The sequence below is a fragment of the Lissotriton helveticus genome, chromosome 1_1 (assembly GCF_964261635.1).
Source record: "Lissotriton helveticus chromosome 1_1, aLisHel1.1, whole genome shotgun sequence".
In the NCBI taxonomy this organism is placed as follows: Eukaryota; Metazoa; Chordata; class Amphibia; order Caudata; family Salamandridae; genus Lissotriton; species Lissotriton helveticus.
In genome coordinates, this window is record NC_136057.1 from 1,468,214,562 (window position 1) to 1,468,241,970 (window position 27,409).

A 27,409-nucleotide genomic window follows, 5' to 3' on the forward strand; every position below is an offset into this window, starting at 1 on the left:
AAGTCACTACGCACTTAAAAGCACGCTCACTTTATTTGCTGTGCCGTTTAGCAAAATGTATTTGATTCTTCAATTATTCTTCATGTATTGACAAAGGGTGTTTATGAATGTGAACAAGTCATATATAAAATCTACTGTTACCCTGTTTTCTGTTTGGATTTGCATTTATAATGTTTTTTGTAGAGTCTTGATTGAAGCAAGCTACGATGAAAAATCTCGAATGATTCATTCACACTTGGAAGCAATCAGGTTACATACCCGACAGAACCATTGTATATACTAAATTGTATTGCCCAGGTTCTGAGGGATACTGGGTTACCCATAGCAATTTACATTACTGGGCACTCTCAGGCCAGATTCTGCCTCCACACAGGCCTCAACACCATATATTTTCTTTAAAAAATCACAGAACTAAACAGGCTCATTGCATAGTAAGTAGATAAATAATTGCAGGTATAAAACTCACACACGAAAAAATATAACACTTCAGTCTGCAAAAGACTAATACAAAAAAATAAAACAATAAAAAAATAGCATGTTTGTGGCAAGAAGCAGGCGTGGTCCCCCATGGAAATGGTGGCAAGACCTACTATTGCAACTTATTTCTTTGGCGCAATTAAAGAGTGTTACCAAAACCAGAGGAAGGCTATGGTGCAAACATTCATGTTTTTTGAGGATGGGTATGGTCTCTTTCCAGCACAACGGTGGACTGGTAGAGGTGACAAACTGAGACAGAGAAAATGAGAGAACGAGAAAGGGATAGGTTTCAGCCTGTACAGCAGTTCCTGCTGGGCCTCCTTTGTCACTGTTGTAGAAGAGACTGTCTCAGTCCCTGGGCATCATGTCCGGTGCAAAAAATTCAGTCCCCATGTGCAAACGTGCACATAACATTTTGCTACCTCCATTCCCTGGTAATTGTGCCTTATATGATGCTTCTGAGGGAACCTCGACTGCACCCCCACCAATGGTCCCCTAGGCAACTGCCTAATGCAATGCATGAAGTGCAATGGATCATGAGATCACCCCAGGCCTGCTGAAAGGCTCTTTCCGATGCACTCTGTTTTCCCCATGAGCAACGTAGGCAACACTTTTGGATGCAGACACATTTTCAGGACTTCAGAAACTGCAAATCTAACTTGAAAGGACGGAGCACTGATGCTGCAAGGGAAGAAACAGAGTTGAGGGTATAGGGGGTGGGTGAAAGCATGTCTAAAAATAAAGATAAACCACTAACAATGAGTGGTGCCCTTCAAGGCTTTTGGCATTTAGATCTCACTCGATCTGACCTGCCTTGAAAGAAGCTCTTTATTAATACATGATGATGTTCTAACAACTGATGATCGTGCCCCACCCGTACTACCATTGTTTACGACGCCTTAGGGACAAAGCTTTGAGAATTCCTGGGAATTCTCTTTATATGGATAACTTGCTCCATGGCGCCTAGGACACAAGTCTAGAGAACATAAAAGAACAAAATGAGACAGCAAATGTCTCCACTCCAGTTGCACAGATAACAATGGTCTTCTAAAAAGACCTCCATAATACTTCCATTTGGACTTTCCCACTATAGGCCTGCATTTCATAAAAATACAACTGGAAGCAGGGAATCCCAGATCCACTTCAATACCCACAGGTCTTGACTAGCCATTCAGGGGGACTGGTCCTTCTATTTTTGGATGGGTAATGCCAACAACTTCCTTGAAATGCCCCCCCCCCCCGCCCCCATACCCTTGAGACTCAGACTGGTAGACATCTCCTACATTTGTTTTTGTCCCTAAGCAGCTGCTTTGTGATGTCAGCTCCTTTGTGGAACCAGTACCAACCAAAGAGCTTTCAATGAGACTAGAGCCATTCAACAAGGTGACAGGGAGATGGGATGGAGAGGCTGTCCAGGTGTGGCTGGGAGATGGGGGATCCTTCATTCTTATCTTCATGTTCCGGAGTGGAAAGGAGAAGCTGAGGATTGCTGTTAAATGCTGTCCTTGTCTTCCATCAGCTCGAACCTGTAGGTGAAGAAAGAGAAGCACTTGTGAATAGGGGACTGGATATTTGGAAGAGCTACTGTGTCTTGTTCTTTCTTTCACAATGAAACCGAGATAACAAGCCAGAATCCTTCTTCAGTCTTAATGGTTTTTGGTAAGTAAGGATAGCACAGGCTGGTAGCAACACAGCTTCTCCCTTCAATCAACCTAAACTAGTTGAACAGTTTGCACTAGAAATCTCTAGCAACATTTATGGGGGTGGGTATGTGTGTCTAAGCGCAATCTGGCTTGTATTAAAGAAATACTCTTTAGGTGTGGATGCACACTTACCCATTTCTCACCTTTTAACACTGCAGAACGCTGCAGCTAGAGATAGGTAGCTGTGGCGTGGGAATCCAATGAACTCACATTCTGAAAGCCCACATTGGCCTTTTATGCGGACATGAGCCGGCTGCAGGCTTCTCTCCCTTATTCACATACCACAGTATATCAAATCAGCAATTCTCATTCAAATCAAACCTGCCCAAATCAAATGACTAGCTCAACATATTCAAATTCAGCACCCTCTTTCTATTTTGCACGCCTAGGTGAGGGAATTCGAGTGTGGTTAATTGCAATTATAGATGAATGAATGAATGTATTTGCATAAGTTAATTAAAACCATTGCATTACAATAAGAACATTAAAAAGGAAAAGACATCACAGTTCATGGAGGTACGACAGTTAAGTCCTAACATTTGACTATGGGCTTCTTCACATATTTGCAGTTGGCCGTTGTTCTTTGTCCGGTCCCCTGTGAAAGTATCAACCGTCTGGCTCCTCAAATCTCCAGGACTACTTTTGTTACCATTATACACGCTGATACTCTTTCTTTTGTAGAGTGCTTGTGATTTGCAACTGTGTTGGAGAGAGTTCTTTCGAGGTTCTGTGTTTAAAATAGTCCAGTATCAGCGTTTGGACCTTACGAGGGCTGGGGCGGGGGACGGTTCTGCGGTGTATGGTACCCCTGATAGATTGTACAAATCTTCTGCAGAGGGCCAAGGTGTGAGGTTCTTTTTGTGAGAAACATACTGCAGAGGCCTCATGGCAGGTGGTTACTTTTTCTCTCAGGCATAGTTCTCTGAGAAGAATCCTCCTTTCAGTTGTACGGTCAGGCACAGCACAGGAGGTGTACCCATGTTTCACGTTTGTAGTCACACAGTCGACATGCTCCTCCTGTGTTTTGGTTTGCCCATGCCTGGCTGAAGTCTGTATTTGGAAGTGCCAGAACTTGCATATACATTATCTCTCTTCTGGTTTTAGGGATAAGCGGGCGGTAAGGTAGGGCTGAGGTTTGTGTGCTAAATATGAATCATTCAGAGCGGTCAGGAAAGATAATGGTTTTAATGAGGCCTGGTCTTGCTGGAACGAGACCAGTTGGACTTGTTTATTGATACGCGATTTCCAGGTGGCGTATGAAATGCAAGGGAAAGTGAGTACTGGTTTGTTTATTTCAATGGAGGCAATGGGTCTCGTAAGCTGCTTATTCCATGGTGAGCCAATTTTTCAAATATGTATCTGAGGCCGCTCTTTAAGGATTTCCTCAGAGATTTTAGGATTCGAATATAATATTTTAGAAAGTCAGCCTCAAGGGTTAATGATTGTTTGACCAGCCCGAGCTCCAGCCTAAGTCTCGCCCTAGAAAGGTGTTTTGGGAGTTGAAAGATTTTTTTATAGGCCACACATTGTGCCCTCTCTAGGATTTCCGAACAAGCGCCAGGAAATGTTTGATGCCCATACGAGGGTGCTGGGAGAAGAGAAGCTCGAGTGACATTTCTGATGCCCACTGCTGGCGGACTTTTTAACTTGTTGTTCAATTTTATTAAACCATATGTTATGGCAGTCAATTTGTTAGTCCGCTCTTTTTTATGGGCAGTGAGTCTTGCTGTTTCTGTGAACCAAACCCCCAAGTACTTGTATTTCTGCACTGAGTTAATTATCCTGGAGCCTATGGTGCATGTAATATGTTTTTGTGCTTTTGCCTGCCTTTATTATAATCTTGGTTTTATCTGAGCTGATGGTAAGAGAATGAAATGGGCTATATTCATTGAAACCGGCCAAAGATTGTTGGAGGCCCACTTTGGTGTGCTCAATGATGACTAGGTCATCTGCGTACTGAAGAAGGTGTAGAGACCGACTTGACGAGAGCTTTTCCCAGGTCTGCTCTATACAGGTTGAAAATGAGGGGAGCAAGCACACAACCTTGTTTCCGACCTCCGTACAGATTTTAGCTGAGAGAGATGTGGGGCCTGTTAGTCCCAAAGGGCTCATTATCCATGTGCACGTCTGTTGGTACTACTTGAATTGGGATATCTGATTTTAATTGAGTCCTATCCGGGGTTCCTTCATAAGGGGGTGGCCTTCCTTTGTTCCTTGTCTGTAGTTCTCCTTCAGTACTCGCCTCGCCCTCGGGCAATCAATCTACCTCACTAAGTTGTCTACCCCAACCCAGTGGTGCATATTTGTTGCACAGCGGGAGAACAAACTCTTCTCTTGTTTGAGCTATCTCCCTCACTTGTGAGTGTGAGTGTGCCTCCTGATCATCTATACCTTGGTACTCACCCCTCTCTCTCGGGGCCCAACCACACCCTCTATCTAACTGCAAGGTCCTCCCCGTTCGGTCGCCCCAACGCCCTCCATTAGATCTGATATTTACAGGCTTATAGAAATAACTTATTTCAAATGTCTGTATTTTTGAACAGTTATCGGACTGAGGGCCACGGGTAATAGGTTGGACTGCCTGGGGATCTCTGAAATTCACCACGATACAATCCCCTGCTATGGTCTTGTATCTATGTCCCACCCAACTCACCCTTCTTACATGTAAAATCTTCGAGTGCACTTCTTGGGGCAGAGGTCTATTGTAATTCAGCCAGGGTTTTGTTTTATTTTTCAGCTGGTCATATGATTCCTCTGTCTCCACTTTTAATTGGGGCACTCCCGTCAAGATAACCACATAGGGTGAACACTCGGGAGGCAGATCCAAACGGCGATACATTTTCCTAGCAATGTTTCCTTCCCTTTCCTCGTTCCCTCCTGCCCTCGTTTGGCTATTGCTATCTATCCTTCCATTGCCAACATTTTCTCCCCCCAAATTTTCCTTAACAGGAGGTTGTGCCGTATTTGCTGGTACCACTGCCACGGTAGAGTTTACAATAATTGTACCACCATTCCTTTCGCTTCCCGTGTCTATGTTCTTTGGGTTAGCAATCCTCTCAACCTTCTCATTAAGACTACCCAGGGTACGCGTTATCCCACCCTCCACTTCCCCCAGCCTCAATTCGATTACAAAAAAGCTCCCTAGCACACGTTCTAGGTTAGTGTTCTTCTTAGTCTATAAGTGTTTCCACCATTCGTCACTCTCGCATTCATAAATAATTCTTGTCCATTAGGTCCGGTAGATTCTTTTTGAAGTTTATTTCTGGAGATTCACAGCCAACACGTGTTTCGTCGTATTGGGAATGTAACCCACGACTTTCTCAAGGCTGCACATGTAAAAGAAAAAAAACATAACATTTTGTTTTGGGACTTGCGTCAAATTTTTACGTTTGGTGCCAGACATTTACACTAATACAAATGAGTCATTATTCGTACTAAGTCATCGTAGTGCATTAGTACTGTGAGTGGAAGGAATTGGTGGTGGTTAGAAAAATTCTTATATAAGTTACAAAAAGGTACAAATCTGTTCATATACAAGCAGTGAATTTACAATTGATTGCAATTAGTCTGTCCATAAGAGGCTCCAGCTGAGAGGTTAGGAGGGCTTCTATTCTCTTCCAAATTGCTTCTTCCCCATGCACTGGGTCCAATGCAGTCACTACATCAGGGTCAGCCTTAGCAGTACTCCCTGACTGGATTCCACGGACAGTCTCATCCACTGGTGGGCCCATAGAGGGGGCCTCATTCTCTGCATTGGTACGATCATTTTTTAACTTCTTCCCTTTCTGTAGTGACGCTGCCCCGTTAGCTCCTCTCTTTCTTTTCGCCTTTGCACCCTTCAGATGTTCCTCTGGTGACCGTCGCTCCTCGGGGGTAGATAGTATAGTTACCCCATAGTCAATATTTGTGGGTAAATGCGGCTCTATGCCCTGTTGTGCCAGGGGGGCGGGGCCGCTGCTATACCTGTGAGCTCTTCCTGCGAAGTGACTGTGTTGTCCTCACAGTGTTTATTAGGGCTACGTATATTCTGTATGGCCCTCAGAGATGACCTTTTTGAAAATACTGGGTCCATCGAGAGGCAACGTTCTGTAAGGGCTATTTCGTAGGCCAGTACTGAGGAAGCCCTTGTGATGAATTGATCGAGGGTCCCCGCTACGTACCCTGTTCTCACTACTTCTCTCCCTCCTCCATTACGCGTTGACATGGTTTACTCGGTAGGATGACCCGCAACCTCACAGTTTTACATAAAAACGGAAAAAGCGTTACCTTTTTCTTTGAGTCTGAGGGCTTGGTGGGGGGGCCCAGCCCGGCCTCTTCTGGTCTCTGACGGGCTCAGACGGGCCCCCTTTGGCCCGGGCTTTGCCCGCCTCGCGTACCACGCAGCGGGTGCCGCAAAGCGTTATGTAGCGTCAGGTGGGAGGGGCTGATGCTCCTCAGATGGCGTGGACCGGTGGCTCCTGGTTCCTGGAGTCTTTGGCAATGCGAAAATCACCCCCGGTAAGCAGACACCTTCTGCGATGCGGCACCCCCTCACTAGGACCATGCCACTGCCCTTGCATGCCCTTCTGAGGTGAAAAACGACAAAGTCGACATGGCACCCTGCATGGGTGCCATGCCGGCCAGCACTGCCTGTAGGTATAGGTAACCCATCCCTCTAGCACGCCTTACAGAACCAAGTCAAGGTGCACTGTACACCAGGTGAGGGCATCTCAAGTTCCATAGCACCATGATGGCTTCACTGAAACCAGGAGTGTTTGGTACCAAACAACTCCTAGTAAAAAATACAAACTGATGCCAGTGTGAGATTTATTACACCATGTAATCAGAGAGCACCTAAGAGGTGCACACTGAAAACCTACCATCCCTGGTGTGGGCACTGACTCTCTTTAGGCAGCCGCCACACACATGCATGTTTCTGGACCCTTGGGCCTCTTCTCTCTGGGACCAGAAACAATGCACCTCCTGGGCAGAGGTGTCACACCTCCTGCCCCAGGATAGGCCAGTGCTTGCAGGGGAAGCTTAAAAGGCCAGCCAACTTTGTAATTCGACCAGCCAGCCTCTGCTGCTAGCAGCAGATGGCAGCCCCCTCCACTTTGGGTAGGAAAACCTAGAAGAATTGCAGATGGGCCTACCCCCTCGCTTCACATCTTTGCGTCCCGCCATCTTGAAGATGGGGTGACCCCTCCAATCAGGACATGGTCTATGCCCCCTCCCACTGGAAGGTTGCATAACAGAGCGTGTAGTCACCCCAGGTAAGGTGCCCATTGACCCTACCTACTCCCCTAAAACGCCCTGAACTTTTTCTGTATTTAGGTAGCTGCCCCGGACCTAGAAACTAGATCTGTGATGACCTAAGAAGAAAGAAGACATCCCTGCAGAAGATTGAAGACGACGAGTGCCTTGGCCCCAGCCCTACCAGCCTGTCTCCAGCTTCGACAAACCTGCGACCTGTCTTGCAGCCAGCGACATCTGAAAACCCTGGGAGGACTGTTGCTTTCTTAAAAGACTCCAATCTCCCATCGACAGCAGAACTGTCCAGAAGAAATCTACTCCAAGGGCTCTGGATCTAGCTAGAACCGCAATTCCTGTACACTATGTACTTGACCGAGTCTGAGTGGCTCACATGCCTAGTGAAGTCTCCCCAGGGATCATGACTTCAAAACCAGCATTGGCTGACCTTTCCTGGCCTCCACAACAGCGCCTGCAGTGTGAATCCAGAGGTTCCCCTGACAGCGACCGGCTCCAGTAAGGACACTCTGACGTCGAATGGCACCCCTGCACCCAAAGCCCCTGAGCCTTGGTGAGCTGGACTGACGGTGACCCTACAACCCCATCACCTCTACTTACCTCTGCTGTCATTGGTCTTCCTTCTGCGACTTCTGGTGCCACGCCTGCAGCCTGTTTCTCAACACCATAAACTCCATTAAATAGCATTAGGCCCCCGATGCCCTGCTCCCAGCCGTCCCTGTGCCGCTGGTGGTGTAGGTTTGGTGCAGCTTTGTGCCTCCCGTGCTTAACATAACCATCAAAGCTTGTCCCCTGCAAACGATTTACTTACCTGCAAGCAGTGTGGTTTCAAGCACCCTCCGTCTCCATTTAAATGCATTGGGCCGAACTCCGATTTTGACCTCTGCACCCGGCCGCCCCTGTGCCGCTGATGGTGCAGTTTTGGTAACATAAGACCCAGAGGCCTCCACCAGGCCGCCCGATAATTTCGGGTATTGGTTCTATTTTGGAACCCCTTTCCACCTTCGTTGACCATTTTCTACGTCCCATGGTGCTAGAAATGCCCACATACCTCAAAGACACTACAGATGTGCTTCGGCTCCTCCCTGACATTGACTTTGATGCCGAGAAAGATCATCTCGTATCTTTTGACGTTGAGTCACTTTATACATCAATACCACAAGATGAGACTTTGGAAGTCATATCCTCTCTCTTGATGGCTCGTGATTTGGACAGTATTACACCGGTCAGCTCTATCATGGCTTGTGCCACCCTAGCCATGAAGAAAAACTTCTTCAAGTTTGAAGAGACGGTATATTTACAAACATCTGGGACCAGCATGGGGAGCATTTATGCTTCCAGCTTGGCTAATTTATATGTACATCACTTTGAGCAGGAGTATGTCCTTAGCAACACCAACCCGTTTATCACGTTGATAAAAGTTTGGAAAAGGTATATCGATGATATACTTGTGATATGGCGTGGGACACAGGAAGATCTAGTGGCCTTCCATAGCTGGTTAAACAGCAGGAATGATTTTCTCCGTTTAACTGTAGAGTCCAGTAAAAGTGAGCTTGCCTTTCTAGATTTGAGAATCTTTTCCACTCCGGAAGGCCTCCAATCAGAGCTCTACAGGAAACCAATGGCGAAGAACTCTTTGCTCAGTTTTGATAGCCACCATCCCAAGTCGCTGAGAGAGAATCTGCCCTATGGGCAGTTCTTAAGGGTACATAGAAATTGCTCCACGAATGAAGGCTACAATGTACATGCTAAAGCCTTACAACACTAGCTTCACTGTAGGAAATACCCACCGAAATTAGTGAAAAAATCAATGAAGCGGGCAAAGAACAACAATAGATTGGCTCTCTTGGAACCATCAGTATTTAAAGAGACCACAAACAGACTTACCTGTGTTAGCACTTTTGGGACACTGTCCAACCAAAATCCAAAAAATAATTAAGAAACACTGGTCAATATTGAACACTGGACATGAGACCATAGATTTACCACTGTTTTCCTTCAAGAGGGGTCCCAATTTGAAAGATCGGATTGTCCATACTAGACCTTACAACAGACTGCCAAGGGCTCTTGGCACGATATGAGACCTTCCACCTGTAGTAGGCCACCATCCATGTGGCTCTTGCCAGGCCTGCCCCCAAACATCAAAGACAACTGAAATCGATATTGGCACTAACAGACCCTGGAAATTGAACAAATTTACGAACTGCAACAGTGAGAAGCTGGTATATCTCATAACTTGCCCCATGTGGCCTGAAATATGTGGGAATGACGACTCGGAAAATTAAGATACGTATTTCCGAGCACAAAAGCACTATTCGTTGTAAGAGACAGGCAACTAAACTCACTAATCATTTTTTGGAGAAACAACATGCCCCAACTGAGTTTATTTGGACTGTACTCGAACAGCCATACATTCCTCCCCACATTACAGACCATACCAATTTTCTCTTACGTAAGGAACAGAAATGGGTGTTCAAATTGGGAACCAATAAAGGTGGGCTGAATGAAAACATAAGTGGGGGGGTGGCGTGGCACTCAATGTTAGTGTTCAAAAGTTCAAACTATTTGGTGCTTTAGGTGCTGGCCGGTCTGCTCCCTCTGCCCTTTGGGGAGTTGTTACAATGAAAATATATGCTGCCTGGATTGACAGTTTGGCCAACCGCACTCTTTTGAGAGAGTTACCTCTTGTGGGGTCCTCAATAGTTAAATTCAAGTTCTTTGTGAATAAATGTCAACGCTGTATTCCAAAGTTCAATTTATACATTGATCTTTTATTGACTGTAGTTCACTTCGTGAAAGGTAACAGTCTGCGTTAAAACCAACAATGCAATACATTCAAAAATAGCTAAACAATAAATCACAATATATTGGATAGAATCAGGATTAAATAATGCTCAAATGTGGCTTAAATTGCGAAAAAACATCTAGGTTAATCGCGGGTTGTTTACAAGAATTCCTAGTTTCTGCAGAAGCTGAGAATGGCGGTTTTGAATTAGACGCCTTTACAATCCGACTACCCGGTGAGTGCAAACACAGCGACCTGTAACGTTAAGAATGAGTGAACAATTCTTGTTCACAGCACGGTTGTGATGCAAAGTTTAGACGCTGAAACTAGGAATTCTTGTAAACAACCCGCGTAACTGACATGCAGCAGCTTGAGGACAGCGCGTATTTTCCATTTAGTAATGTGTTCAGAACTACACCTGAATTTGGGTTAACTGTTGCATCCTTTGATTAACCTAGACGTTTTTTCGCAATTTAAGCCACATTTGAGCATTATTTAATCCTGATTCTATCCAATATATTGTGATTTATTGTTTAGCTATTTTTGAATGTATTGCATTGTTGGTTTTAACGCAGACTGTGACCTGCTTCCCTCCACCAATTTTTTCCATGTTTTATTCACTTCACAGAAATGTATTTCCCCTGATGAAGTGCCTCTAAGCACGAAATGCATTGGGCATGTGAATTAATCATTTGATGTGAATCATTTGACATGTACATTTTCAAAAGAATAACTTATGAACTTCTTTATAGTTGTGATGCAACAACGTTACCTTTCACGAAGTGAACTACAGTCAATAAAAGATCAATGTATAAATTGAACTTTGGAATACAGCGTTGACATTTATTCACAAAGAACTTGAATTTAACTATTGAGGACCCCACAAGAGGTAACTCTCTCAAAAGAGTGCGGTTGGCCAAACTGTCAATCCAGGCAGCATATATTTTCTGAATGAAAACATACCTTGGTCTGCCTTGTAAAGACGTTATAGGTTTGCCCCTTATGTCATTTCATCAGTACTGATTATGAGGAAATCAAGATGAGATAAATCGATTTCTCTTTTCTTTTTTTCCAATGTATAATATAAAACAACCAAACATCTGCTCTCTTGTCTAAGTAGCAGAATAGAGCAAATATTGGACATGCTAACAACATTCTGTTTCCAATTAATAAAAATATTGGTGAGAATACTGTTTTTAAGTTGTAGTTTGGGCATTGTTCCCTAGCAACCGTCGAGACTGCTCTTGCCGGCCAATAAAGAACTTGATTACAGAGACAGGCGTGCTCACATGACCTTCTAACCACCAGTAATGAACAGCATCAGAAATCTCTAAACAAACGGGCACTCCGATAGATGGCTCCGGTCACATGGCCGGTAGCGAACCAATCAGCAGATAGCTCTTAACGGCAGCCTCTTCTCCTGTTCGGCACCTCCCCAACTGGTTCAGATGGTGGTGAAGGAGTACCGACGGAGAGGTGAGCCGCGTCTTATACCGAGTTTAGCTTTCGAAGTACTTTTCTCTCTATAGCGCCAAACTTAGGATATATAACGTCTCCTTTGTGAATGGCTCTTAGACTTAAGCATATGGAGTTTTTTGCCCGGAGATACTTATGATATCGGTATTTGAGTAACGAGTGCTAATATATCCCCCTACTTTTTAGATTCACGATGCAGCCCTTACATTTGCAGATTCGGGTTTGTTAAAATTAATCCAAACAACCATGATTGGAATAATACTTACTGGTTTCAACCAACTTACCACTAAGCACGAAAACAAACCAAGGATGCGAACTAGCTTTTGACTATGCTTCCATATCTCCACGGCAACGCTACGCGTTGTCCCTTCACAACGATAATCTCATGCCATATTTTCCTCTCACGGTACTTGTCAATGTGCTTTTTGTTGTTTGACCATGAAGCAATGACATATCTTGGTCTTTTTTGCTTCTTTTTACCAGAGCGGTGCTTCCCTCGTGTCCTGAGCCGTTGCCAGGCGGGGTGGGGCCATGTGCTTCAACAATTAGGGTAAGATGGAGCACTAACTACTACATGAAAAAATCCAGCTAAGCATTTCATGTTGTGAAAACACATATCCAATGGGGTACAGCACTGAAACCATTGGTTTACAGTTAAATCAGGTTTATTGTTAAATGTGGATGAATTACACATTGTCAGGTCTATATGTATGTGGTCATTTTACTTGCGTTTGTTTGTGTTTGTTTTCTCTTTGCAGTGACATACATGACGCCTGCAAATAAAGAATACACCTAGTGAAGCAGGTGATCTTTTTTCATGTCGCAGTACTATTAGAATGTAGTCACTTTTTTTTATTTTTTATTTTCAAATACCTCACGACACCTTTTTGCAGTAGCATTTTCACTAATATTCCGGTCCTGATGAAAGCAATAGACTCTTTAGTCTTTTGTAAATTGCTGAAACATGTTGACCATATTTACATCTAGGTGGATATTTGTAAAATCTACTTATGCTGCTCTTTTTAACAATGGTGGAGCGAGCATAGAACAGAATAAAGCTAGTCTCATTTCATGCTCCCTCACCCATTTTTAACGTTTCACTCACTTATCACATTTCTATACACGAGCACTGCAAATCAGTCACCCTCATTGCATTTTGTTGGGTAGTCTGTGACACTCAGAACCACGTAGGCCACCACTAAGGTTTTCTTAAGGTTAAACCATCTGACCTTTAATTTAAACCGGTGGTGTACCTAGTTGTGAACAGGAATCCCAAATGATGAAGGGCAGTTCCGAGTGGTGACTGATGGGTATTCTGTTAGTAATCACAGGTATCCATCAATGTGTTTTCACATTCACTAGATGAGTCGACACATACTTCTGTCAGTTTAATGAACCACACATAGACCCTTCTTTCTAGACCCTCTGACACTCTTGTGTTTTATACATTCAGTTAGGGAATGTGTCTTTGCTTGGTCTATAAACTCCCTTAGGCCCTCCCTCACCATATTGTTTTTGCAGTTTTGGTAACACCTGAACCTTGCCCAATGCAGACCTTTGGTTCTGAAGACTGGAACTGTAAGTGTAATACCTGTTTAACTGCAATATTGTTTTCCCCATTGGATAATATTGAACTATTCAGAAATTGCTCAAGGTGTCGACATTTTGAAAGTGAAAATGCATTTTTGTTTAGAAACGTACTTACCTTATTTTGAAGATCTTAGTCTTAACAGAAAAATCAAAGTATAATTTTCTAAAATCGGTGTGGATCCATTATTGGTCAATGATGTGCAATAAATGTCTTACACTCCTATGGCTGCTTGCCACACTACCACTAACAGAGCACTTTGGGGCTTACATTGAGCCCTGTACACTTTTGGAGAATCCCTGAACTCTGTGCACGGTATAACTACCTAGTGGGCATACCATATACAGAGACAGCTTCCTACAGAATTAGTAACATATGTACTGATACAGCCCCAGCCACTTGAATAGCCTTTTGGAAAAATGTAGACTATTCTTTGTTTTTTTAACTTGAAGCATGGTGGTTATGTGGGGTGGACAGGTAACATTCAGGTAAATAATTCACTCAGATTTCTGGTACAAAAGCTGACTTATGCAAAGGACAAACAATTAATAAGTTTTACATTTAACTATTCCACACTGTATACAACCCTATTATAGAATGCTGATTGATAATTCGATGTGGATTTTTTTTTCTTTATCTTATTTTTGCCTCTAAACGCAAATAAGGGCAAGTGGTACTGAGTCAACTGGACTAAAAAAGATTTATATTGTAGTCATTTTATAAAGGATCTTAAACATGTATTGTATGTTTGCTCACAATTACGTCAGTTTCACTACCACTGTTAAAAAAATGTTTCTGTGTAATTTGGGTAAGCAGTGCTCAGGAAGCTTTACAGTATATTTGCGCACTACCCACGGTAATGAATTCTTTTAGGATCTATACATTTTTTAATCAAGTTTTTATGTTATAGTAATCGATCAGGGAAGATTAATTTTTATGGTATTTAAAATCATACATATGAAATTTAAATGTAATGTGTACATTATAATGTTTTAGAATGATTACTGTTGACCTTTGTGGGAGGAGTATATCAATAAATTATAAAACGTTAGTAGCAGTGCTTTAATGGTAATGGGGGTAAAGGCACAAATTCAACGTGTGATTTCTTTGATCAACAAGATGAACAACCATTTGAAAGTGATACAGCATTTAGAGCACTGGGATGTCTCCAACAAGAGAACAAATACTCACCACTGGGTCAACCCCTGGGAAGGATCGGTCAGTGATAAATCAACATACACCTGTGGAGAAACAGTCGAAGTATCAGCCCGATTCACAGTAAAGGCAAATAGATATTTACAACAAGTAGCCTAAAACAGTGGTAAAGACTCAGGCCAAGGAGGTAAGCAAGGCACAAATAACAGATGCGAGACAGAAAGCGAGACTGGAAGAGTGATACAGATAAAAAGGGAACAAAGTAGGAGAGCTGGAATCAGGGAAGAAAAGAGAAAAAAAGGACGGTAGGACAGAAAGACTGAAGAAAAGAGATGAATGAGTAGGGAATTAATTGAGGAGCAGCATTGGTTGAAGAAAGTTACAGTGAGCCATGCTGCAATGAAGAGAGAGGGTTACCAGGCAGTGAGAAGTGAGGATCCTTAGCTCAGTTTCATTAGTGTCCTCTTACCTTCCCAATCCTATTGCTTTCTCTGGACATGAAGGAGGTGCTATTGTTCTTCACAGAGAGTTCCAGCTGCCTCCTCCTTACTTCCTCTAAAGACATATCCCATTCAAACCTGCCAGAGGATGATATCAAAGAGTAAAAGACAGATAGTGACTTCCCAATGTCATCCAAAGTAAAACGTTCTCACCAAAAAATCTCATATTTCAAACAGGCTAAAAGACAACATTCCTTACACCAGTGTCTCTGACCATATTATCTATTAGCGTTCATGGACTGTCAAACAACCAAAAATCAGCTATTCCCACCCAAGAGTTTGTGTAACAACTGACCAAAGGGCAACCACGCTCCCCTTCCCCCATCCGAGGCATTGCATCAGTTGTTAAGGGATATACTGTCACTCAAGGGTCTTTCTGGCTCTCTGGGACCTCCTCACTATGGACCTCAGCATGCTGGATCTCATTATGATATCCTGCTTTTATGATAAAGATGTCTCTAGTCAACTAACTGGTGGTTAGTGCTCTGGATATGTGGTTAATGGATGTATATAGAATGTTCTGTAAAATGTGTTTTGTTGTGTTTGTTTAAGGTGCCTCACAGAGGCTAGTGAAGTAAGTAGTGACATGATTGATAGCCTTCTTAATAGACTATATGTGCTGTAATTATTTAATGATCCAGCTAAAGCTGTAGATGTGAGATGGAGAACTCTTAAATATACTAGGCATGTAAGTTTGCAGTAGGTGTCAGAGATGTTCATGTTCCCCACGTTTTCTCAAATGTGGGTAAAGTGTGAGATATAACAGATGTTAGCTTTTCCATATCTAGTAGGTCCCAAAGTTTGTGCAGCCAGTCTGTGTATGTTGGTATCATGTATGTACCCCATCTGGACAGTAAAACTTGTTTTGCTGCACAAAGTGCTAAAGTGATGGCTTTCCTCCTGTTGGAGTGTAGTGGGTATTTTTGGAAGTTGGGGAGTCCTAGCAAAACATAACTAGGGAAGCGAGGTATCTCAGTGTGAAACATCTGGTGGATGTCTGCTAAGATATCTGTCCAATAGCTGTGAAGTTTGGGGCAGTGCCACAGCAGGTGAACAAGCATGCCGGACTGGTTGCAATGATGCCAGAACTGGCCGTCCTTCCCCTTCTGTCAGTGGGTCAGGTGGGCCTGAGTATAATACCAGTAGACTATTTTTAATAATGTCTATTTGCCAGAAGCACTGGTGGCTGATGTGCATGCTCGGTGCAAGATGTCCACCCACTCCTTTTCAGTGAAAGTACGTTCACATTCTGTCTCCCATCTTTTCCTAGCCGGTGTATGTGCAAGGTTGGTAGTAGTGTTGAGGAATGCATACATTTCCTAAAGTTGTCGGTTGTTATCCCTTTTAGACTGTAGCCAGCACTCAAATAGGGTAGGTTTCCTGCAAGTATATGGGCTGAAGGACTGTGATGTGACCCAGTGTCGTACTGCAATATAACGCCAGCACCACAAATTTGGGAGTCCAAAACTCTGTTGCATTTCTTCAAAATCTATTTGCCCATGTTCATTGAACAGGTCGCCAATTTGTTTGCAATTGGCTTTCTGCCATTGGGCATATGCTCGCTTGTTTCAAGAATCAGAGTCAAAAAGGGAATGGAGCCTCTGACGGTACGTTCGCTTTAATGGAACAGAGTTTGCCTTCCTGTTTCCAAATCAAGGCCTTTGGAAGAATAAACGTCTCTGACCAAGAACAAGTTACTTCCCTCTGTAATGCTCTTTCTGGTGGATACTCTGTTTGAGAACATGGCTTGTGTTACATGATGTAGTTGTGCAACCTCAACGTGTACACTTAGCAACCCCTTTAGGACCCTGAGGTTTAGTATGCCAAACCCTCAGCTAACCCTGGGTAGCTGTGGCACTGAGCAGCAAAGCTTACACAGAGGAGCAAGTGTAAAGCATTTAAACAGCACCAAAATAACTGAAGAGGAAATTGATACGACACTCAAGAAATCTGACACAACTTATACAAATAGACTGTATTTTCATAAGAATTTAGACACCAGAGGGTTACAGAGATATGGAATTTACAAAGTTTATTAAATCAAAGCACTTTCACTCAACTGCGAACGAGCCTTAACAAATACAACGAATCGGACACTTAAAAACCTTTTAAAGGAAAAATTGGGTAAGTGTCAATGCAGTACTTGGGGTAACCAACTACAACAGGGAGCTAGTCAGGGGGACCAGCAAGGTCCTTAGAAACAGATACCTCCACAGAAGAAGCAGTCCTTAACCAGATTCAGGCACTTTATCGCGCTGAAATCAATTCCTATGGAGTGGTCCTGACCCAAGGAATGAAGGATTCTGAAGATGCTCCAAGGTTGCTGTGAAGTGATGTCGACAGGGGTCTTCCTGCAAGCGCTCCTCAATCCATGAAGATGGGGCTCCTGGTTGCGGGGTTGAGGTTCCATGAGGTCATCTTTGGTCTGGCCGAAGTCCAGTCGCCACTAGACTACCAGCCGCCCAATGTCGCGGTCACAGGCCAATCCTTTCTGTGTCCTTAACTTGTCTTCTGAGGGTCCCAGCAACTCTCTGACAGCACTCCCAGGCTCAGCGAGCTCAGTTGAAACTCTGCGCGTTGGGTCTTGGCCCCTGATGAAGCACGGTGGCGGTGGTAGCAGCTTGAAGACTTTGGGCTACTAACTTTCCCCAGCAGACTTCTCCAGATGTTGTGACCCTGTGCGACCAACAGGAGGCTAGCCAGCTGGACCTTGGAGTCTCTCAACTTGGCTGGGCTTTGGAGGTGGATTCTCCTTGAGCATGACAGGGAGCCACAGCCCCTGCCTTCGCTAGCCACCGGCTAGCCACCTCTTCAGTGCAGACTCTCTTTTCTGGCCTCTTGGTGCAGCAGTGCAGTCCTTTTTTGGTTCTTTTTCCAGGTCGGTCAAAATCTGAAGTCTGGGTGCTAGGGGAGCCCCTTTTATGCTTGGAAAATGCCCTCAGGGCAGGATGCGGTTGGTAGCCAATGAGTGGCACAACCAGTGCTTCAGCCCTGGGGTACCACTCTAAATTACATGCCCTGGGTACTAGGGTACCATATACTAGGGACTTACAGGTACGTTTGCCATTTCAAGTTGGGTATAGCCAATTCAACAGGCACTTTAGGGCCAGGGCACTAGGACAGAGGTCTGGTTAGGAGGCCTCAGTGCACTCTCAGAGATGAAACACCAGCAGCATCAGTCAAAAAACTTGGGGGTAACCATACAAAAAAAAGCCATTTGCTTACACTCTATCTAACCGCAGATTCCAAGGAGAACATTTGTTTCCCGGACACCTTAGCCCTCTGAGACTCCCTATTCGGGAGAGTCATATGAAATGAATTGGAGTTCACCTTGCTGGTAGAAGCCTTAACCACTCTCTCTGGAGTGTGAAGTTTAGTGAGAAAGTCATGGTCGCCAGGTGCCAGTCTCTGACATCTGGCCACCTGCCTATTCAACAGTGGGCAAGTGCAGGGCTTTGGCCAGAAGCCCATTAAGTTGCCAGTGGGAACTTCACTGGGCAGGAGCTACGGCTCAGACGTGGCAGGCTCAGGCTGTAAGATTTCTATAAGGATATTTGTTTTAACCTCAACAGTGCAAAGCTGTAGATCTAGCAAACAAAGCACAAACTTCTGCTGAAAGTCCAAAGGGCGAGTTCAACCCAGTATCAGGGCAAGTATCAACCCTCCTAGCCTCTTGTAAGTCCATGTAAAAATTAAATTGTCATCATCATAATGCAAGCGTAAATCATCCCCACCATCATTATCTTTGGGTGGTGGCAAGCTTTTGTCAGAATAGGAGTCAAAAGACAACAGAGCCTCTAAAGGTACCTCCTTGTTTGTGGGATAGAATCATATGCAGGTTGTATCGTGACCGGGTGCGCTGTAGTGATTTTAGTGCACAACCTCGGTTGGGGTCATGCTGAAGCTGGGTTGGGCTCAGACCCTGAGCCAGCACAGGATTCTCCCTCAGCATCAATTGTGTCAGCATCAGCATTGACACAGAAGGGACCAACGCAGGTCAAGGAGTTGGGGTGAAGATATCCACTGCAGCCAGCACTGAGCCTGTGATGCATCCAAGGGGGTCAGATGGCGCAGAGAATGGACCCGCCGGTAGAAATGTGGTTGGGAGTCTATGTGGATAATTGGGTATTAAAGGCATGCCAGAAGGATCCAAGAGAGTTCCAAATATACACAGCCTTAAAGGTCTCTGCTGTGCAATCGCTGATGGACCAGGGAACTCAGGGCGCATCAGCATCAACTGTAGAATTGGTCCTGCAACTGGAGACCACTAGGGAGACCTACTGATACTTTAACGCCCTCACTCCTTCTATTTACATCGAGAGTGGTGGGATGTGGTCAAGTTACGCTTCGTTTTCTTGTGTTTTCATTTGAACTTCGACTGCGAAGATGACTGCTTGCTGGAGCGACCTAGGGAGTAGCACTGCGACTAAGAGTGGGAATGGAACTTATGAGAGGCCCACAACTTCTTATGTTTTAGGATGTACAGCTTTGCTTCTAAGTCCTGAATCATCAAAGGGTGCCCAAGGGAGCACTCATTGCATGACTTCCAGTCGTGCCTAGAGCCCAAACACCAAAGAAGCACTTCTTGGGGGGTCCATGATAGATATTTGTTTACTGCAGTTGCGGTTTGAAACCTGCTGTTTTGGGAGAGTGCATAGTTTCTTTGCACACAGGATTTAGTTTTAGGAGTCGTGGGAAGGCCATTGAAAGTGAGAGCATAGCTTTGGATCTGTGTTGAAGGTGTGGCAAGAAAGGAACTGACATCAGCGTGCACATGTGGCCTTTATATGTGGCTCCACTCCATCACTTCGGTGGCATCACGGAGACATTGCGGAATCTCATGGCACTACCTAGTTGCACGTTGGAGTACTGCTAAGGAAAGCTTCCGGATCCAGCATGGTACCTGGGGAATATTCTAAAGGTGAGTTATCTCCAGTTAGAGGTATCCATCAGAAATTTAAAACATTTACAACTAGGGAACCAGGAACAGCTTATACCTACTGACGAAGTGTCAGAAAGTTTGGCTTTGTCTTTTGGCGGATGAGCTTGCTCCTGGTTTTCCTCATTTGTTGAATGCCTCTTACAGCTGTTCCTCGTAGATCTTCATAGCACAAGATAATTCTGTGATGTTAGGCTGTGGGAAATTTCCTGCCTTACAGCCTGGAAAGCAGATCATGTTTGCAACAGAACATCAAACATGTCTGGTGTGACAGTAATAAAAAGATCTGGTATTACTCCTGGTGAGGTCAAGTGAAGTCCATTAGAATCCTCTTGGGTCTGAATTTCTGGAACTTCTTTTATCAGCATGAGAATCATGAGGGTGTTAGGAAAGGAGATCAGAAGAACAAGTTCTTTCTGGTGGATAGTCTATTTAACTGCAGATTCCACACTTTGATAATATCTTAAGGCGTGAGATTAGAACCAGAGGATTTCACAACAATTCTCCCACATGCTAACAGGTGGTGTCACATGACTTCACAGTGACTCCGCACTACCCATGAAGTTAAACCCCTTACACACCCTCAGTTGTGGAGCACTCCCAAAAAACTGCAGGTGGCAGTGGACTAAAAGCTAATTTGGAAACCTTATATTCAGGCGTCCACGCCACAAATTGGTGAGATGGGAGGGCAGAGAAGAATCTGAGATGAGAGAGATTATCCACCAGAAAGCGCATTACCAAAAGTAAGTAACTTGTTCTTCTGAATGATATTTATATTTGCAGATTCCTCTCCTTAATAAAAGATACCACGCTAATGCCCAAAGGTGTGGGCTGAGGAGTGGACTTAGACCAGAGAGTCTTGAAGGATAGAGTGGGCAAAATGGCTCTTCTGTTGGACCTGAATGTCAAGACAGGAGTGTTCTGTGAATGTGTTCAGCAGCACCTATATCTGGCAGACGTCCAAAATTGCCACTTGACTTGCCAATGCCATCATGCTGGAATGAGCCTGCAGGAATTTTGGGAGCTCCTTCTTGGCCGCCACAATTTTAATACAAAGGACTATCCATTTGACAGTATCCTTTTTTGCACCTCCTTTTGTGTTGAGCTGGAACCACGGGTGAACGTGATCTGAGCCGACCTGTAGCAGGTGAGGGAGGAAACATTGTAAGCACGAGCTGAGAGCCTAGAGCACGAAGACCTGATCGTTGAGATCACACAACCGAGGCAGCAGACGGAGCTGAGCAGAGCATCCATAACACACAAAAGCGCCCAATACAGCCCGCCGAGATCGGGTAAGAGACTTGCCTACCTGTCGCACGTTGTGAGGAGCTGCAGCCTGGTGAGTGATCTGCGTGCCCGGAGAGTCGTCCACTTGGTGTTGTGGAAGGATCCCTGAGGGGCGAGAGTGGTGGAGGGTGTGCTGTATCACCTTCCCTACTGGCAGACAGGCAGAGGACGTAAGAAGACGGGCGGAGGGCGAACCGACACCTTGACGCTACGGAGGTAGGCGCCTGGGAGGCAGATTGAATGAGAGTGTAAAAGGGCACCGAGATTGCTAGGAACACTGCAGCACAGCTCCAGGCGCATAAACAAACGAGGAGCACATGGTGAGGCCCAGGGCTTTAAGTGGGATGAAAAAACTGGGGGGTCTCTCAAAGGGGCGTGGCCAGTGTAATTAGGGGCGTGGCTTTAACACATTTACGCTAAAAATCTGTGCATAGCATAGTGTGCCGCCCGACTTGTATTTTGCTGTTTCTGTCATTGCATCCAGATATGTGAGACAACAAGTAACATCATACCTACAGCAAGTGAGGACAAGGCTTTGTAAATGGTCATTAGATGCATAAGATAAATAAGCTGCAACTATGGCTTGTTACATATAATATTGTAAAAGCTTCCAATTAAAGCCCTCGTGACCCTACCACAATGTTGCTGCCATTGCGATTCAGAAAGACAAGGGAAATCCAGAAAGAAAATGACTCTTTAAAGGATTTCCCTTCGCCCACAACGCACACCTGGCATGACGTAATGCTGTAACTTCTCCACTTGTTGGAAGTCAGCAGTGTGAACAGCGCACATCTATGTGCCTGCTGTCTCAAAATGGGTCTCCGTCGGACTGTTTTGCGCCCTGGCACTTTTATCCAGACTGCAGTGATAGCAAACTGCAGTCCGGAAAAAAACGGACCGCCTGTGACTGGGCTCAAAACAGAGCCCGATAGAGACCCGTTTCGAGCCCCCCTTAAAAAAACTGCCGGTGCTCAGACCCCTCGAGACCCGGCCCGCTTAAAGCCCTGGTGAGGCCTATGCGCAGATTGTAGTCCGGCCTGCCAGCCAAAAGCACACACAGCTTCACGGCTTGGATGATGAGAGCCTCTGCCCGGGGTCATCAGCACGAGCGCCAGACGAGGGGAATTGACACTACCAGGCAGCTCTCTTTTACAGTTCTAAGTGACTTCTAAGTGACTTTTCAGGCGGTGTGCTTCCTTCTGGGCTTGCTGGTGCGCTGTCCCCTGCCAAGAAAAGACCGACGCCTACACGGACTTTGTTTCACAAGCCATGGTGGGACTGGAGTCCCAGGGTAATCTATCACCTGATTCCTGCTACTCGGAGGGCTCCTGGTAGTGAGCCTCACAGGGACTGCTAGTCCCAGCATCCTTAGCGCCGCCACAGGTGCCGCAAGTGAGGTGGAGGCGTCACCCATCGCGCTTATAGCACTGCCTCTATCCCCGCGGCGCGGGCGTGTGCGGGACGCAGCCCGGACAAAGCGCGAACCAATGGCGGGCCCGTCTGAACCCGTCAGAGCCGAAGGAGGCTGGGTTTGGGACAGCAGGGGCGGCCTTAGGCATGTGCAAGCTGTGCACCTGCACAGGGCCACCAAGCCCCAGGGGCCACGACACCAATATATATCCTTAATATAATAATCCTCTGAGGATGGATACATATTTGCGTGGCGGCCCCTGGCAGGGATTTGGCGGCTCCGGCTCTGTTCCACTTCCAAACACCCTGACCCCCTCTCTTCACTGGCCTCCGCGCTCCGCCCCACCCGGACCCCCTCTTCTGGGGCCCCCTACCTACGCTCCCTGCCAGGGCCGCCATGAGCCTAGAGCCGCCCCTGGGGACAGCTATCCTGGCAGAAGGCAGAAGTGGTTTGCCATTTTGTACTGACCCCTGTTTTGGGAGTTTGTACCTCGTCCTGGACTTGAGACTGAAAGATAAGATTTGAGTAACAAGGTACAAGGTATTTGAGGTACTTGCTTTAATAACACTGTGCACTAAAGCATCTTCCTTGGGATTATGGCGCAGAAGGAACTACCTAAGAGGAAATCATTGGTTGGGCAGCGGGTGGTAGGTACTTTAGATGCCTTCCTACTGAGGGCGGAGTCAGTGCCTATGCATGAAATTGCTCTTACCGAACAGATTTTCCCTTGAGCCCCAGCCCCAGCCCGAGGCCCCCCTCCACAAATTGATGCCTCCAGTGGTATTATCTCGGTCGCTCATCCTGACCCTGGTTCTTCTGTTGGATCACCTACACCTTTGGCATCAGTCATTCCTCTCGAACAGGTCCCTGTGCTAAGTACTTCCCCAGTGGTAAATAAAACAACTGTTAGATCCAAAGTGCACACTAGAAGCCAATTAAATAAGGATCCCCAAGGGGGTAGCACTTAACCCCAGCATAAGAAACGGAAAGGGCCGGGCCCTGGCAAACAGACCTACCTATTATCTAAAAGAGGGCGTAGAGGTGTAGTGAGAGAGGCTATCGAGGTTATTGAAGATATAGCTGGCAATAGAACGGATAATTTTGCCCCGGTTCCACCTCTTGTATCTTCTTTGCTATCTATTGATGGCGAAGAGTTTTGGTCCAGATTAGGTGACGTCGTATCTGTCGCATTGAACCCACTAATGCAAAAATTGGCTATATTAGAAAAGGCCATTGATAAACTTGTGAGTGCTCTTCCCCAGATTCACAGAAGCAACTATGCCCTATAAATGCTTTCCCTTCCCAGCCTCCCCTGGTCAGTGCCTCTAGTGCTGAATCTGTTCAGTATTCTGGGACCAATTGTAGTTGCAATGGCGAATCTACTAGCTCTGGCACGGGCTCTTTATCAGCTCATAACCCAATTTCTTCTAATGGCCAAGATATTAATTGCACAGGGTTAACCTTACCGAGAGCAATGGACCCAGCCCATATTCCTAGTACACAAGAACCATGCTCCAAAACCCAAACAATAAATTCCCATAAAAAGCTCAAACACGCACGCACTGATGAATTACAGTCAAAAAGGGGAAACGGTCCCCCGATAGAGCAGGGAGCGACATGAAAGGTAACGACGTGCTCCATCTGCCTCCCGAGGCAACCCCCTATACAATAGTGTTGGCTAATATTCCTAAATTGCCTCTGGGGGCGCTGGAAAACTGGTCCAGATTGAAAAAAAAATCTTTATTCGAGCTAAATAGGAGGACAAGGATAGGTAACCAGCTCCACTCAAATTTTAAAATGGTGAGACGTGTTGGTTGGGTAGGGAATTCGATTAAAGCCAGGGATGGCGACTGTATAGTAATCTCCTTTGGGTCACCCGAACTTGTTAATGCAATCTTAGAAAGGGCGGGTAACTGGTCGATGGCACACACAGGGATTAGTATCTTAACTCTTGGTCACTTTTATAAACACCACCGCATGACACATGCACTATTTGCAGAGCTTTTAAGGGAGGGGCAGAGGCAGGCTAGATACGCGATCCCAGTTAATAACCAGTTTGATGTCTTCAACCCCCTGGATGAGAATGATTGACTGTCCACATCGAATCCAGTGGGCAAAGGGCAAGGATAACATTGGCTACGGTGGCTGGCAGATTGAATGTATTTGACTGCTGCTGCTCAATCTCCACAAATGGAGGTGTAGGCTGTGGAGACTCAGGTTCAGGACCATCCTCTGCAGCACAGAGACAGGAGGTCTATCGGAAGTAGCAATCGGATCAGTGGGAAAATGATAATTTTCAAGAGCTATGGGTACAATACTCTCCTAGCCAAGTCCGAGGCTATTAAGATGACATGGGCCCGGTGTGGTCTGACTTTACTCAGAGCTTGAGGCAGGAGAGGCAGTTGCAACACCTGCCCAAGAAGACCCTAAAAACTAGTGGCAAAGCATCTACCACAACCATGAAGTCTGGATGGGGAATGGACAGTGGCCTGTCGCTGGTGAGGCTGGAACTTAAATGCCACCATAGAAGATCCTGAGCCATCTCCTCTGAGATATCGATAAATCAGAGAGGGTACCCTGATGCTAGGGCCCCTGAAACCTGGGGTTCGACTACAGGACTAGCATATGTTATCTGGCACCTCGACTGAAGTTGTACAATCAATCAATCAATCAATCAGGGAATTGTAAGGACGCTACTCACCCGTGAGGGTCTCAAGGCGCTGAGGGAGGGGAGGGGGGGTCCGCAGATCTGTTTAGCCGAAGAGCGAGGTCTTGAGGGTCTTCTTGAAGGTGTTGTCTGCCGGTAGCTCGTTCCAGGTCTTGGCTGCAATGTGAGAGAAGGATCTTCCGTCCGCTCTGAGTCTGTGGATGCGCGGGATTTCGGCCAGTGCGAGGTAGGAAGATCGGAGGTTTCTTTTGGGTACGTGGAAGTTGTAGGTAAATAACGAAGGTTAGAACGAAGCCTAACAGGAGAGTGTAGGTTTTAATAGGAGTAGGTACCCAGCAACGAATAAAGAGTATCATTAAGCTAGAGGTAACTAACTCATTTTTAGCAGGGTAGAGTATTGAATAGCGGTTCTCTTACCCCCGGGGGGTTGGGTGAATATAGATGTAAGCAGTTAGGATCACATTTGAGTTTCTATGAATCACTTACACTTTTTCACATTACTTTCGTTCATGGTTGGAAGGAGCCAATGATGATAAGACCAGTCAGCAGTTCCCTGGTGGTTGCTCACGTGAGGTTCCTTCAATCCACACACACATTTTTTCCATAACACCAAGTGCAGTGTTTGGAAGGTAGTAACATATGCAGACACAGACACACAGGAGTTTTTAGTAAATAGAATTCAGGCACACCCTGCCTAGGAAAGCAACATGTGTTGCAGATTAAGTAAATCTTCACACAGTAGTAGGCAGGTGATGTTACAGTGAGCACCAGGACCAGGTTTTGTTGTTGAGAATATTTTGAGTGGTGGGTAACCTGGGTCCTTTGTTTTCCCTCTAGGCTCCTTATTGTGAGGTACGTGGAAGTTGATTCTGTCATTGAGGTATTTGGGTCCGTTGTTGTGTAGGGATTTGAAGGCGTGAGTGAGGATTTTGAAAGTGACTCTTTTCTCCACGGGGAGCCAGTGGAGACTTCCTAGGTGTTGACTGATGAGTTTGTATCGGGATGCCAAGGACGAGGCTAGCGGCGGTGGTCTTTATTGTCTGGAGTTTGGGGAGTAGGGACTTGCTGATGCCGACGTAGAGTGAGTTTCCATAGTCTAGTCTGCTGGTGATGAGTGTGTGGGTGACTGTCTTCCTTGACTCGGGGGGTATCCACTTGAAGGTCTTGCAGAGGATGCAGAGGGTGTTGAAGCAGCTGGAGGTGACGGTGTTGACCTGACAGTTCATGGTGAGTGATGAGTCGAGTACCATGCTGAGGGTCTTGGCGTGGTCTGAGCAGGTAGGTGGGCTCCCGAGGGCAGTCGGCCACCAGGTGCTGTCCCATGCAGAAAGGGTGGTACCGAGGATGAAGACTTCTGTCTTCTCGGCGTTGACCTTCAGGCAGCTGTTGGTCATCCAGACTGCGACATCTTGCATTCCTTCCTGGAAGTTGAGTTTGGCAGTGGCAGGGTCTTTGGTGAGGGAGAGGATGAGCTGGGTGTCGTCGGCATAGGATACGATGTTGAGGCCGAGTTGTCGGACGATGGCTGCGAGGGGGGCCATGTAGATGTTGAAGAGGGTGGGGCTCAGGGATGTACCCTGTGTGACTCCGCAGGCGATTTTCGTGGGGTTGAAGAGGAAGGGTGGGAGTCTGATCCTTTGGGTTCTTCCGGTGAGGAATAATCTGATCCATTCCAGGGCTGTACCTTGTATGCCTGCGTCGTATAGTCTGGCGACTAGTGTGCGGTGGGAGACAGTGTTGAAGGCCGCTGATAAGTCAAGTAGGATGAGGACTGTGGAGTGGCCTTGGTCCAGGAGGGTGCGAATGTTGTCTGTGGCGGCAAGTAGGGTGGTCTCTGTGCTGTGGTTGTTTCGGAATCCGGATTGGGACGGGCCGAGGACGGCGTTCTCTTCAATGAATCGTGTCAGTTTCCTGTTGACTGTTTTTTCAGCAACTTTGGCTGCAAAGGGGAGGAGCGAGATTGGCCAATAGTTCTTGAGGTTGGTGGGATCAGCTGTGGGCTTCTTGAGCAGGGATCTGACTTCTGCGAGCTTCCAGTCGTCTGGGAAGGTGCCCGTTTTGAAGGTGGTGTTGATGGTGCATTGTAGTACGGGTGCGATGGAGGCCGTAGCTCTGTGGGGAGAAATGTGAGGAGGGCAGGCGTCGGTGGGGGCCCCCGAGTGGATGCTTTTCA

At 45.9% G+C, this 27,409-nt stretch overlaps 1 protein-coding gene across 1 annotated transcript in view; it reads right to left on the reverse strand.

The window, feature by feature from the left end:
• Positions 1-1,663: 1,663 nt before the first annotated feature.
• Positions 1,664-27,409, reverse strand: part of ESYT1 (extended synaptotagmin 1) — a 433,655-nt gene continuing 407,909 nt past the window's right edge. The window contains exons 29-31 of the mRNA XM_078686263.1: positions 14,901-15,009; positions 14,468-14,517; positions 1,664-2,003 (exon numbers count right to left, since the gene is read on the reverse strand). Of these exons, the coding sequence (XP_078542389.1) occupies positions 1,970-2,003; positions 14,468-14,517; positions 14,901-15,009 (193 nt within the window). The 3' untranslated portion in view covers positions 1,664-1,969. The remainder of the gene's footprint in view (positions 2,004-14,467; positions 14,518-14,900; positions 15,010-27,409) is intronic.